The 14,669-nt window shown below is 37.1% G+C and overlaps 2 protein-coding genes across 2 annotated transcripts; both read right to left on the reverse strand.

Moving 5' to 3' along the window:
• Positions 1 to 3,887: 3,887 nt before the first annotated feature.
• On the reverse strand, positions 3,888 to 5,079 carry LOC137174593 (protein S100-P-like). Its single transcript, XM_067579983.1, has 2 exons — positions 4,796 to 5,079; positions 3,888 to 4,138 (listed from the first exon to the last, which is right to left on the reverse strand). Exons 1-2 carry the CDS (start codon positions 4,931 to 4,933, stop codon positions 3,998 to 4,000), a joined length of 279 nt encoding a protein of 92 aa, XP_067436084.1. The 5' UTR covers positions 4,934 to 5,079; the 3' UTR covers positions 3,888 to 3,997.
• Positions 5,080 to 7,606: 2,527 nt separating this feature from the next.
• LOC137174592 (uncharacterized) lies at positions 7,607 to 11,864 on the reverse strand. Its single transcript, XM_067579981.1, has 5 exons — positions 11,693 to 11,864; positions 10,740 to 11,102; positions 10,364 to 10,477; positions 8,489 to 8,589; positions 7,607 to 7,811 (listed from the first exon to the last, which is right to left on the reverse strand). The coding sequence occupies exons 1-5, from the start codon at positions 11,748 to 11,750 to the stop codon at positions 7,746 to 7,748; spliced, it is 702 nt and encodes a 233-aa protein (XP_067436082.1). The 5' UTR covers positions 11,751 to 11,864; the 3' UTR covers positions 7,607 to 7,745.
• Between the last annotated feature and the right edge of the window lie 2,805 nt (positions 11,865 to 14,669).

A 14,669-nucleotide genomic window follows, 5' to 3' on the forward strand; every position in this document is an offset into this window, starting at 1 on the left:
GTACACTGGGGTTATCAGGCTTTTTTGCTGATAACAGCTGCCTGTTTGCTGATAATTCACAGTGGGTTTGTCACTAAGAGTGAAACCTTTCACATTACACGGAGTCATCTGACCCATGTGGTGATATGAAAATATTGAGTAGAGCAGCTTTAATGTTGTCACAGTGCAGCTTTAATCTCCCCACTTTTTCCTATTTCCCTGTTGATGATCAAACTCTAGAAGCCATGTTCTAGATGTTTTCTATCTTTTTTGTTTACCTCCATGTCCATGACATAGCATCACGAGTGGAAAGTTGACATAATCAATATTTAAACAACCCATGAGTCATGTGTCAAGTAGCCTTTAACAAGTCCCAGACGAATTGCGGTCCCTCAGTAGAACTCAGGGACGCCTCATGACGCCTACCGGGGACGGTAGAGTTAAAGTTTAAGACAAAGAGCAGCAGTGTGTTTATCCTGTTTCTCCTGCTGAGAGTCAGGCCACGAGATGAGCTGGACACCCTGGCAACTCATATGACCAGAGATGTGTGGCTTTAAAACAGAATGAGGTATTCATAACTGCCATACCTCTTCACGTGGACTGAGCTGAGTAGTGTGTGTGTTTGTGAGTGGTGTAAACCTCTAACCGCAAGTATACATTGACACCCATTTTGAGATTGAAGTCTATGGGAAGACTTTTGCACCAAAATTAGACATTAATAATTTCATCATGTTTTTTTTATTATTATTATAATCAATACACCCTGCTCTCTCTTCAATTTATTGATGATTCTATGGTGACTTCCTTTTATGGATCAAAATTCTTTGTCTTGTTGAAATGGAGAACTACTCATTTACTGTATTGAAATAATAGTTCTCATTTTGCCCATACTGCGTACCAATACAGGAAAACATTGGAAGAGAATTGAGTGATAATAACAATAAACATGGGGTATTCTTTGTAAAAGGTTTAAAATGGCTTTATTAATGGTTAATAGATCATTAAAATGCTTTATAGATAGTGTATGGAGGCAAAGAAAGGCCAGAAATATCTGAATCTTGTAAGCTACTCAATACTTCTTTGTGAAATTTCACCACTGCAAAGTCTTGATGTTGAAATTTGAATACCACTGAATTAATAGCACTGAACATATTACTTTGAAAAACCTGAATTTATGTGCTTTGAAACTGACTTCTGTTGTGGTTCACCAGTTTAGATTCCACTATTCCACTATTTTAACAAAAACTTATCAAGATGTTTAAATCCAAGTTTGTCATTTTCGGATCTTAAAATTCAAATCAAGTAAAAAAAATTAAGAAGCTCATATTGGCTGGGTTATATTCAAACATTAAAATATGCATGAAAATTGCAATCTTGAACATCTGGGCTACCAAGACAAGCAATCGAGCCTGAATGGAGTGAATCAGACCTCTGTCCTATAAGGTAATGTCCAGTTTCTAAATGTTCAAAACTTGAGATTACCCTCTGAAATTTGAATGGAGGGGACCATTCAAACCACATTAATTCAAATAGATGGCTTTTGATGGAGGATAGATGGTAATTAGTAGTGGTTACATTTCACTATTTACTATTCAGCCTCTAATAAAATTCAAATTATTTTGGCCTTTCTTTACCTCTGTATTTACAAGCCATTTATAGGAACAACATTTGGGTTGCCAGGTTGTTAAACATCCACCATCTGGGTAAATGATGGTAAGGGTAAAGGCTCTTACTTTCTAATAAACCATTAGGTTTGCAAATGTTTACATGGGAGAGCCTGGCAACCAAAAATGAATCATTGTTAAATAATCTATTAAAAGTTATGACTTATAAAGGATTTATGAATGCTTGGGAATGGTGATTCATTCTTAAAATTGGAAACACATATCTGTGGTTATTATTTGTATAACACAAGGCCCACTTACATAGCTATTCTCAGAGCTTTTGACCATATTCCATGGCCTGCTTCAGACAATAGAACTTTCTTATGAAGACAGAAATGCAATTAAAAATAAATGAAATTAAAAATGCAATGTGTTTGTGCTTATGCACAAGTGAGCATCAAAAACATACACCAGCAAATACAACAAAATCCTCACCCCACCACACTTTCCCTCCCCACCTGTATCTCCTGACTCCAGAGCCACATCCTCCTCCGTTCTGGACACCTAATCCCTATAAGCCTTTATAATGCCCCGCACAGAGAGAGAGAGTGAGAGAGGAAGTTGAGAGAGGAGAGTCTGGGCTTAATGACCTTGCAAGCCGATTACAGGCCAGCCACATTTCACAAACAGCGCTGTGAGGCCTCCGACTCAGCCTGCAGTCAAATCAACTGCAGTCACACAGGAGAGGGAGGTCATGAATGCAGACATGTTGTTCAGGATGGCAGCAGTGATTGATTGATGATAATATAATGTCAAACCTATGCATTTATTGAAAATACTGTTTAATCCCAGTTTGTTAAATGGAGAGAGTATCTGCCACCAGAGGGCAGCATAGGCATGCTGTGATTACACAACTGTCCCGGCTGGAGAAAGTGTGTCACTCGGCCAGTGCACCCTGGTGGGCAGATAGAGTGCTGACCTGACCTAAAGACAGAAAGTAACACAGAGGTGGATTAAGAGGCAGCTTGATGCCTCTGATCACAGGATTAACAAAATAGCTGGTCCAAAAGTTTCCCTTCCAGTGTCTGTGAGTCTCCAAATCCCCACTGTTGTTTTTGTGATGCCAACTCAGACTAATCAGGTGTAAACACAATGCAGGTCAAATATCAGCACCACTCAGGCTCAGTCTGGACTATCAGTTTACATCATAGGGCTGTTGTGTAATTCAAAATGTCCCCATCAATTTGTTGTGGTGGAAAAGATCCTGTTGTTCTTGAAATAGCCCTGCATGTGACCACGAACATGTTTACAAGACGCTGTTTGTGACGTGCTGACATGCTCTGTATGTTGCTGACATTGCTGCATGAGACGCAAAACCACCGCTCTGACCACTTGCCTATTATTGTGCAAGTGCCGACGATGAGAATGTTCCATTCAGCTGTTGGTTGAAACCCTTGTACCTACAAAATGTCCAAAATCATTTAGTTTGAAGCTTGAAATGGTTTCATCAGAGCAACTGTGGATGTATTTCCTCAACAAAAAGAGGCATCTCGTCAAATCCTCCTGGTGACGTTAAAACATGAAATCCTTTAGTTACAAGATTATTACCTGCCAACAGAGAGGTCTGAGAAGGCATAGTACATTGAGTACTCTTTATTTCATACGCACACCCTGTTGCCCTAGTTAGGCAGGAAGTCTTGTGACTGTTGTAACTTGAGTGAGGCTATCTGACCATGTATAGGAACTCATTGAAAGCCTCAAACGTAAAATGTGACCATTGATTTCACACTTTTTCCATCAGACCATTGCACAATATTTTTTACCACAGTAGCATGCAAAAACAAAATTACTGTCTAATTAGTTATATGTTCATATCTTTTAATGTTTTTCAGTTATTGATGCTCTTAGTTATTAGTTGTTACATTTACATTCCTTCCCTTCATCTCAATATTGTCGTGCTGCTGTTCATTTTCATTTCAGTCTTTTTTTCCTCATGTTTTTGTGTCTCATGAGAAAAACCTGTGAGAAATTCTCCAAACATTCTCAGGAACCACGTTTTAAGGAACTAAAACCAGCTTTGGTTCAAGCTTGAATTTTGAGTGTTTTCTCACATTGCTGTAGAAATCCAAATGTGTGGATGCGATGTAGTAACTTATTCTATTTCATAAAGCACAATCAGCATTTTTCTTTGCATTTATATTTAAGCTTCCTTACCATACTGCTCTATGTGGCCCATTATGAATGGTTAAAAAACATCTTACTGCTTTTTATTTCATATTAGTCACACAATACTTGACAACCATGTATAGGTAAATAAACCATTTTATTCAGTTGTTACAGAAAACAGTCAGTACAGGGGTTTTATTTCATTGTTGGCGCTGTCTGGCCCACACCCAATGGTGCAGCCGTACTGCTCACTTCTTGCACATGCGGTTGTGGCAGGCGCAGGTGAGAGCAGCTACCAGCACCACAAACTCGTTGAAGTCAACTGTAGAGTCTCCGTTAAAGTCCAGACCTTTCAGCAGCTTGTCCACCTCACCTGGGTTCTTTGCTGCCTGCACAGACCAACAAAATACCATCAAACTGTTGTAGTTTATTACAAAGCTTCATTATATAAAAAGTTCTTTTTTTTTAAATAAGTGCCTTGCCCAAACACTTTTTTTCCAGCCATGTTTAGTCAACTTTTAGTATCAAGAGTGTATTTATTCAAGTGCACACAAAATCTACTTTGACAAAGTATCCAAAAATGCACAGCTGCAAACTGTTTATCATGTTTAAAGTTGTTTGGTTGTAGGTTTGCATGATGAGCTGCACAGAGGTGGGGCCTGGGATTGTTCAAAAATTATTATTAACTATTATGTGTTTATTGTGTAAATTTTTATATGCAGCACAATGTTATCTAACGTATTTCTGGGGCATAAATGTAATAGTTAAATACAAAATGAAAATGGCCCTTTCAGCATCTGTTAAATCTGGTAAACGGGCATTATGATGCATAGAATCAGCTAAAAAAAATGAAAAATACATTTTCTTTAATTGTACATTTTCAGTATTGTTGCCTGTTTAGTATCTGAACACTCTCTGTAGCTTGCGCTATGCAGCATATAGTAAATTCAGTGAATGAATATTAGTGTGAGCATGATGTGCTAGGTCTCGGTACAGTTTGCTACCTGGTCAGCACAGTTATTACCCTCCCCAGTGGTGTACAGTACCTTGAGCATTCCAGGCAGCTCCTTCTCCAGCAAAGTCTTGACCTCATTGTTGGTTAGGGAGTCCTTACTGCCCTCGCCAGCAGCATAGGTATCAAAGGTCTTCATCAGGAGGGCCATGGCTGTCTCTAGCTGGGTCATGGTTGCTGCTTGAGAGGTGGTTGATACGGTAAAGAGGAAAACAGAAGGCCAACACCGGTCAACAGAGCCGAAGATGTGTCAGGAGTGGAAGAGGAGAGAGCTGACTCCTTTTATACTTTTTTGTAAAATGGGTTTGGGACCAGTGATAAGACAAGACTCTAAAGGCCAGGTAATACCAGTTTAAGTGTTTGATATAGGTGTTGGCTCCAACTGTGTCAACACAACCTCAGTCCAACTACGCCCAGTGTACATATTACCTCATAGACCATATGCAGCTAGCCATTTATTAATTTAAGGTGAGGTCTTTTCATTAACCAAACCATACAGGCAGGTGACTCTGAGATTCGTTTCACTGAGATAAGGCAAACCATGATTTTATTTGTGCGAGTTATAAACTCTGCGCTGTGTATCATCACTAGATGATACTGAAACACATTTAAACCCAGTGATGCTGCATCAGCTGCGGTTGGTGGTCGTCTATGCTGCTGTGCAGAGGTGAACTTGAACCACAAAACTTGTTGTGTCCATGTCTGCTTGCATTTTTCTTTTGTTGCTGGTAGCCTGCCTTGGTCTGGCCTTGTTTCCTGGAAACAGCACCCCGTCAAAGTATAGGGCTGCAAAAGTTTATGTGAAAAACAATGAGAAACATTATGAAAGGCCCTACATTTTTCAGCTACAATATATTACTGCGGGATGCATTTAAACAGTTGGATTCCATGACTTATTAGTTCATAAATCATTCAGATCACACACATCGTATAGGTGCACAATAATATAAGTAATGTGGAGAATGACTTAACATGTTGTACCACCATTCAGCAGCCTAAAACAATGAGTTTGAGTACCTGAGTCATCTTTTATGATGTTGAAGTCAACTTTAAAACAACTCCTGCAGTATGTTCATCAATGAGACACTTGTTGACAGCACTGACAGCTTTAAACTCAGTTTCTTGAGCCCTACACACCAGCTGTATTGTCAAGAAAGACTCTACTTGCCAAGAAATCTAAAAGAATTTTGTCCTGTAATTCCTATACAGATTACACTTCTCACAGTGTGAAAGTGTGAGAAAGGAACCGTCACATTCACATCATGTGGTGGTTAACACCTTTTGCAAGTTATGTCCGTGAGTATACAGTATACTGGCGGGTACTATACTGTGCTGTGGTATACAAGTTTAGTTTGTTCTTATGAGCAAAGGAGTGTCTTTCTGAAACTAGCTGACTCATTGGGTCAAGTGTTTCTGTATTAACTCCTTGGTAATCAATAGGCGCCCATTAGGCTGGTACAGTAGTTCTTATCTTATCAGTTAATAAATACCTTATTTTCATAATATGACCTAAACCCTGGATGGATTATGCTGTGGAAACGTGACACTAAAATCATCTGTTGCGCTACATTTCTGTCCAGTGTATGAGCTAACAATTTAGCATACAATACAGCTAGCATTATTGAAAGCAAACAAAGGACACACTCAGCATTGGCAGAAGAATAATATGGTCCACACATTGCTCACACATAACGATCCCTACGGAAATCTTTGGGGAAAAATTAAAATATAATTTTGTTTTAGCTGTTAGCCAGCAGCAGGTTGTATCTACAAAGGTATTTTCAGGATTTCACAGATGTCTAGTGTCTACCCAAAATGATAAAATGTTAGTGTTGAAAACTGCATTTAAACATTTTCACATATTGTACAGGCCAGCCTGTCCTACTACCTTACACAGATGAGAAGAACATATTCTCACATTTTCCTTTAAAGGGGACATATTATGCTTTTTGTGTATTTCTGTCATTTTTTTTATTGTTATGATGTCAGACATCTAAGTTAAACATGGTCAAAGTGGTCACAAATGGGACTATTTCTGTAATTAGTTAACACATCCCACAACGCTGACATATGCTAACTCATCTACTAGCCTTAGAAGCTACAGTTTAACTATTTCTGTATTTTGGGATGCTAGTTGAGTACAATTATTAAACATACTGTATGCTAATGTATTAGACCAAAACGTTTGCCCTAATCTGAATTACACACCCTTTTTGTTTGATGAACACATGGCAAACAGATGCCCATAGCATGGTGCAGTCCATTAATGTGAGGAACAAAAACATCAGCTCTCCAACGTGTGTGTTAGCATCCTCACTAACTTTGAAGTTTAACTTTTTTCTGCTCTCAACAGTACTGGCATGTTTCACAAATGGGGTCTCAGGAAATTTTAGAAAATGAACTCATAACCTGAGATGCAGAGCACATGTAGAGAGATGAATAATGTAAGATAATGCTGGTAAAATATGGTCTCAGCAAAATGAATTTACAGTAAGAGATTGAGCCATTTAGATAGTCTGTGGCAGTTTTGTGTGCTGAAAATGCACACAAAAAGGTCAGGGAGAATCTACCTTGGCTCTCACAAGCACTATTTCCACTTCCTGTCATTGGCCTATTATGCAGCGACCCCGTAAAACCACAGTTTCCACTCTGCATCTTTATCATGATCTGAAGTCATTGTGAAACCTGCATCTTTGTTTGCATGTGGACCACTGACTAGCTGGAAGAATGTTAAGTCAAAACAAAAGCAGCTCAATAAAGTCTGACACAAATAACAATGTCTATAAATGCATTCAAACTTTGTTATACTTAGAATGAACTTGAAAATGAAACAATCACACAAAGATGGATGAGAAATAAAATATTTACATGTGTATAAAATCTTTTATATAAATGCAGGAAAAGAAAATGAAGTGAATGTACATTATATACATGCAGAAAAGTAAAAATAGAAAATACTGGGAGATGAGATTCCCTGCAGATCCTTATTCGCTTTGTTTCTTGTCCGTGTGTTCAAAGTAATCGAAGGATTCATACACCGGCACCTGACACTGAGAAAGACAGAGAGATTTTTTTTAAAAATGCAATTACACATTGTGCTGATGGTTTGTTCTGCTTAAAGGTCAATATTATGATTAGACCTTTACTGATGTGCACAGTAAAAAACTGAGTAGGCGTGAGCAACAGACACTATTAATCAGAAACAGGATGTCAGTTATATTTCATAATAATTTCTCAGCACTCCAAGTTGCAGCTTAAATCACTGCAGTTTGTGAAACATACTATTTCATTGTTTCTGACAGCGTATCAAGGCTGTAGCTTGTAATGTTATTGTACTGGATTGTAGTGTATTGTATGGTGTTTCATATGCTTTTGCACTTTCATGTGTGTGAGTTATGTGGACAAAACATTTTAGAATATACTGTAATTTAGTCTAACACAACAACACCACAAAGTACAGTCTTGAAACATAATTTTTAAATAATATATCATTACTTGCATGGCTGTTGTATTGTATATAAGGCAATGTATTACATCGTAAAAGTATTTTTCTGGTCACTCATTGTGCAGTATATTGGACAGCATGATCAGTTTTCACACTATTTGACTTGTCTTTCACCACACTGAACAAAAGGGAATCAGGATCATGTTTGTTGTTATTGTATCGTTGTTATTAATATGATGCTATCATATTAATATTTTTTCTTCAGTCTGATATTGGACTCACCCACTGAGAGGAGCCTTTGGAGGAGCTGGTGCTGTGTTTGTCCATGTCTGCCACCTCAGAGTCAAAGTGCGGAACCTCGTAGATCACCCTGGCTGCTATCGCTGAACCCATGAAACACACACACACACCAATTAGAATAAGAATAGAATTAGAATTGTTGGGAAAAATGATGCAGAAGCGCATTGCGTAATTATAAGATAGTAAGTCATAATTATGGGATACTTAAATCATAATTATGCGATAGTAGGTCATATAATTATGGGATAGTAAGTCATAATTATAAGATATTTAAGTCATAATTATGAGATACTTAAGTCATAATTATGAGAAATTTAGTCATAATTATGAGATAAGGACTCCAAAATTTTTTTTTTTGTTGAACGCAATGCGCTTCTGTAAAATGAAGCCTAAGCTGTATAAAAAAATACATAAAAGCAGCAATCAGAGCACTTAACGGGTAAACATGGTGCATTTAGTGGCTAAGTAGCCCGATATTTGCCTCAGTAGTAGTAGAGACTGTAAAGTAGACACTGAAACAGAGCTAAAAGGAGAGTGAATATTGGACATATATTCAAAAGGTCACCAGAAACACGACTCTAAAGACTCTTGAAAGCAAATGTTGCTCTGATGGATGATCTGATGGATGTGTAAATATGCAAACATTTGCTAACACATTTGCAATACCAACTATATAAACTAACATGTTCGTGTTGGGTTTACAACTTCTTAAAAATCAGTTAATGTGGGTTTAAGAATTCATTTGAAGAGCCTGTTGGTCATCTTTAAAGCACAGTAAGGTTTAGTATTTATCAATTGCTTTTATTTACTCCTCAGTTTAAATTTAAGACAACTGACTGTTCTTGTTGGTTTATAGAACTGTTAGGTTTGCTAAAATGTATCTCTGAATCTTAAAGTTGCTTAAAACACACTGTGGCTCATGATTTCATCCTGTAACTGTGTCGTCTACATTTTCTCTTCTTTTAAGTCTTTACAACTTCTTCTTTTTTGCTTCTACTAATTCTTGTTTTTGCTATTGGCTTTTCAGTGTTTCACACTATGAAGCTGTTAAAGCTGGCGACTATCCAATCTCTCTCTGAACTTTTGGGTAACTCAGAGGCTTCTTGTGTCAATCTGCTTCTCACCTTCACTTTCAAAGAATTCTTATCAGCCGCAATACGCAGGTTCTTGTTTGAAACGGAGGCTATTTTTTATTTTTTTTAAATGTCAGGTTTTGTTTCAGTTTTACAGGACGTTACACAACGTGGATTTCACAACGGTAACTGTAGTAGAAGCTACTTTGGTGTTTGACAGTGTATCTATATCTAGCTCTATATCTATATCTAGCTCTATAATGAGCTACTATCCTCTGCTATGTGTCCTTGCAGAAATGAAAGAAAGACATGAAAAAATATATTTTCTCACTAACATTACCAGTGTTACTGTATCTAGTCATGCAGATATTTTGGGGGGTTTAGCACATGTTTTGAGATGTCCGTCTCTGAGTTTTCTGCTGCAACCTCAATAAATTGAAGGTGAATAGATTTTTTTTGCACTCACAGCATTGAAAATTACATTAAAAATAATTACATGAATTACATTAAATTGCATTAATTACAATCTAAACTATTGCTATCTCTTTCAAAAAACATTTCCAAGTTACTCACACAGATGAACTTTGAACATTCATGAAACCATTTCCTGCTGAAGAAATATTTTTCAATGCGCTAACTTTCACCTCCAGTGTATTTGGGTGGAGGCAGAAGACTCAGGCAAGCTGAGGCAGAATTAGCTGCATGACCCGATACCCACGAGAGGTAAGTAGGGAAATGATAAGTGTCTGATACTTGAATAATAATGCTGCATTTTTATTTGTACCTTGTTTCCTTCGCAGAATGCAGACACAGATGAGAGTGAGGAGCAGCATTGGAGCCACTACAGCCAGGGTAATGATCAGGGGAAGTGAATTGCTGGTAAAAGATGAAGGACTCCCTTGTGAGAAAAAACACAAATATGTCAATTATGAGATCAAGATAGTGAATGCTTCTTACATACAATCCAATTTGTGCATGAATCTTATAGTTTATATTTGTATAACAAGCAAATAAGGTTTGACTGAGGTCATATAAGTTGTTTTCTGAACAGACTTCATCCCATTCTGAATACACTTCAATAAAAGCCCCGTCCACTGTAAAATCAATATACTAGTAAACTCTTATTGCAACACACAAGTTTCTAATGTTTTGTCACCTACCTTCTTCTGTTTTGTTCTTTATGTCTCTGTCTTCAACTTTGATGACAGTACCATTTCCTTTAGCCTCAGTGAAAAATGGTATCTCCACATTCACCTTGCAGTAGTATTTCCCTTCATCCTCTCTTGTGATATTTGTAAAGGTCAAGGTTGAACAGTTACAGGCCTTCTTCTGCTGACATCCTTGAGATGTATTTGTTCTAATTTTATTCTTTATTTCTGTTTGATTTTTCAGCCAGTTAACTCTCACTCTTTCAACTCTTTCAAACGTCCCTGTCCAGCAGCAGGTGATGTTTACCGTCCCCCCCTCCACGACAGAGACATTAGCAGTCTGGCTCACATCAAGTATGCCTGTTGATGAAACACCTGTAAAGAGACAGTAAAGAGAGATAAATGATTTGGTAATTTATCACAAGACTGTACAAATTGCATCACTACAGAAGCTAAACGTAGTGAGTAATATGTTTTTGGCTCTTTTCAACAACAGGATATGTGATTCAATCTGTATTGTGGGTAAAGTTGTCAACATCCCGTAAAGTGCTGAAACATCACATCACATCACAGGTTTTCATTTCTCTTTAAGGTGAATATTAATACTGCTCTGAAAGTGACTGTACAAAAAACATTTTTCAGTGTAAAAAGGGAGTATCAAACCATAGAAACGTATATATATATATATATATATATATATATATATATATACACACACACATACATACATACATACATACATACATACATACATATATATATATATATATATATATGTATATGAGAAGAACCAACACGCATTTATTCATTGGAGTCATATTTTAAACTACTTTTGTTGGCAGGCTATAACACGCACTACTGCATTCTGATATTCTGATATTCAGTCGGTAAAGACAATAATTACAAAAACCTGTCGTCGTTTTATTCTTGCACAACAGAAGCAGAATGTCTGTATTTCTACTTACTCCAAGATGAGAGATCACAGAGCGAAGCCAGAAGCAGACAGCTCAGTAGAAGCTTCATCTTTCCACAATGATTCACCTCTGACGACTGACACTCATCTCTTCACATCTGCTGCAAGTCCCTCCTAGCATACGCTCACACATGAACACACACACACACAACAGAAACATACTGGGCATCAAGTGTGAAAAACCACCATTTCTGTTCCTTCCTCTTTAAGAAAGAAGGTGATGACTTTCTGTCTGTTTAATATAATTCTCATGAAAGAGTTTGAAAAAAGACATTCTGCTCTTCTGCTTGACAAAGATCCTCTTTTATTATACTCAAAATACTGACATACAGTAGGTTACTAACTAAATAGATACTGAGGAGAGAAGCATTGGAACAGTCAGTATTTCTTTTAAGAAATAAATGTATTGAGATTATAATGATGACAAGGTTTTATTCTCATAGACTGTGTTTTTTCAACATAGACTCCATTTCTAACACTAAACTCAGTCCTCAGTTCACCTGATGTATTTTTATAGTACGTTCATTATCAGCATTTGAGCATCCAATAAGTGTAACCTATAGTCATACACTGTATTTTGTTGATTTACTTTGGTTAGAGCCAGTGGTGGAATGTAACTATGTACATTTACTCAAGTTCTGCACTTAAGTACAATTTTGAGGTACTTTTATTTTCCATTTCATGCTGCTGTAAAGTTCTACTACACTACATTTCAGAGGGATTTATGTTGTTTACTCCCCTTAACTATTTACTCCACTACTTGTATTTTCCACTTATACTTGCATAAAGTAAATTATTATTAAAAATCAAATTATACATTTATACAATATGATGTAGTACCATTACTACTAATCTACCCAGTAGTGTATAAAGTATCTAAAATTGGCTCCACATTGACAAACTAAAACATTAAAATGTTTTGACGTGTATTTGTAGGAGTGATATAGTGATAAAAACAAATAATATTATATATTGTAATAATATTGCACTTTTAAAGAAGTCCTTCTGCTAAATGATACTTTAAGTACATGTGGCTGATGATACCTCTGTACTTTCACTTCACTAACATTTTGAATTCAGGAATTGAGTATTTTTACTTGTTACTTTTTACTTTTACTTTAGTAAAGAATCTGAATACTTTTCCCATCACTGGTTAGAGCCACTATTTATGTAGTTTTGATGTGATTGTACCATCTTTCAAATCATTTTGAAGGCGCGAGTGTTTGTTTGTAGAAATCATAGACAGTCCTGGTGGAAGTTGGTTAAGTTCACTTGTTGCTTGATTAATGAGTTTGTTGTGAGTTTGTTGCTCTGTGTCCATCAACCAGTCAGATCCATGGTCACAGGTTGTTGTTGGTGGTTATTTTGGTATCACCACTAGGAGGCACTAAAGTCCTACAAAGAAGTGTTGTGACTCACAGACCCTCCATTGGGTTTATCTTTAGAAAATACTTGTTGTACAACCAAGAATTGTGTGAACCAGCAAAGCTTTATTGAATTTCAGTCGAGAGGGTGGAAGTGTCTGGATATACAGTATCTGCAGAAGATTTGCAGGGATGCAAAAAGAATCTTTCGCAGGTGCATTAGAAGAGAGGACATGAGGTGTGATATGGATGAGAACTTGAGGTCAAGTGCAGAAGAAGTGTTGAATAGCACTGCTGTAGATTGAACCTGCAGCTCTCCTGTAGTGTTGCTGTTTTTGAGATCAATATGTTACGAGTGACAACGTTTTCTTATTTATTGTTGAGACATATGTTGTGGAACAAGAGTTTTTCATGCATGTTGGTTAAAGTTAACTCAGTATAGAGAAATCACAATGGGAGTAACCAACTGTAAAAACTTGTTGTTTTTCTATGCAAACCTTGACATCTTGAATGTTGAACTCATTACTGTCAAATTGTAGAAGTTGAGAAAACTCAAAGGCAGCCAGTTACAGTCTTTTTCTTTACTCTACTGTGTCAACTTATTTTAAGAGATTCTAATGTTGATTTAATTAAACATCTAGATCAGGTTTATCAGTTCTGCTGGTTCTGTCAACTGATGATTTGTTGTTTACACAGCTTAAACGTTTAATGAAGTCAGACTCCACAATGCCTTGACGGAGCTGTGAATATAGTTTCCTGGAGGAGGAAGAGATAATAGAAGTATTAATGTGACCTGCAACATAAAACCAAAGAAGAGTCAAAGTTCCAAAAATAAAAATTCACAAGGAACAAAAATCAAATTCTTCACTTTAAAACCGCAGAAACATTTGTAAAGGTGTCCTTTTTCATGCTCCAACCTTCCATGGAAGAAAAACAACAAACCAGGGAAATAGATTCAGCAGATGTATGTTATGACTTTCTGCTCATCTTATAAATGTTTCAAATGTGTCTTACCTCTGTTTCTTCATGGCCTTCTAACACAGTTTTGGGTCTGTTTGATGATGCTTTGGCAGATCCATTGACGATAACCAATTATAGGACAGGTTTGTCCTGAGGAAGACACGTGACATCACATAAAGCAGAGTGAGAAACTTTACTGCAGGAGAAAAAGTTGACAGGAAGATACCCAAATCAACAAGAGGACCTGAAATAGAAAACAACAGGGGTGAAATTTGCGAAGAATAAAGCCACCTGGTGCTGGTTGTCATAGTGCTGGTCTTGATCTTCATAGTGCTGGTCTTGGTCTTCATAGTACTGGTCTTGGTCTTCATAGTGCTGGTCTTGGTCTTCATGGTGCTGATCTTGGTCTTCATGGTGCTGGTCTTCATTGCTGGGAAAGCAGCTTGCACTAGGATTTGTGCCAAAGGTTGTAGGTGGGAGTGGGAGCTGCATGTGGTTGAAGTCTGTAGAAAAAGACCAATAGTGGCAGCAGTCTTCTACTTACCAGCTAAACCAGTTCAACACGTATCTCCAATTTTTCTAATTATTTGTAAGAAACTGCAAAACCCTTTCGGAAAAACGTCCTAGAAATGAACCATTAAATTC

The sequence above is a fragment of the Thunnus thynnus genome, chromosome 22 (assembly GCF_963924715.1).
Source record: "Thunnus thynnus chromosome 22, fThuThy2.1, whole genome shotgun sequence".
NCBI lineage: Eukaryota > Metazoa > Chordata > Actinopteri > Scombriformes > Scombridae > Thunnus > Thunnus thynnus.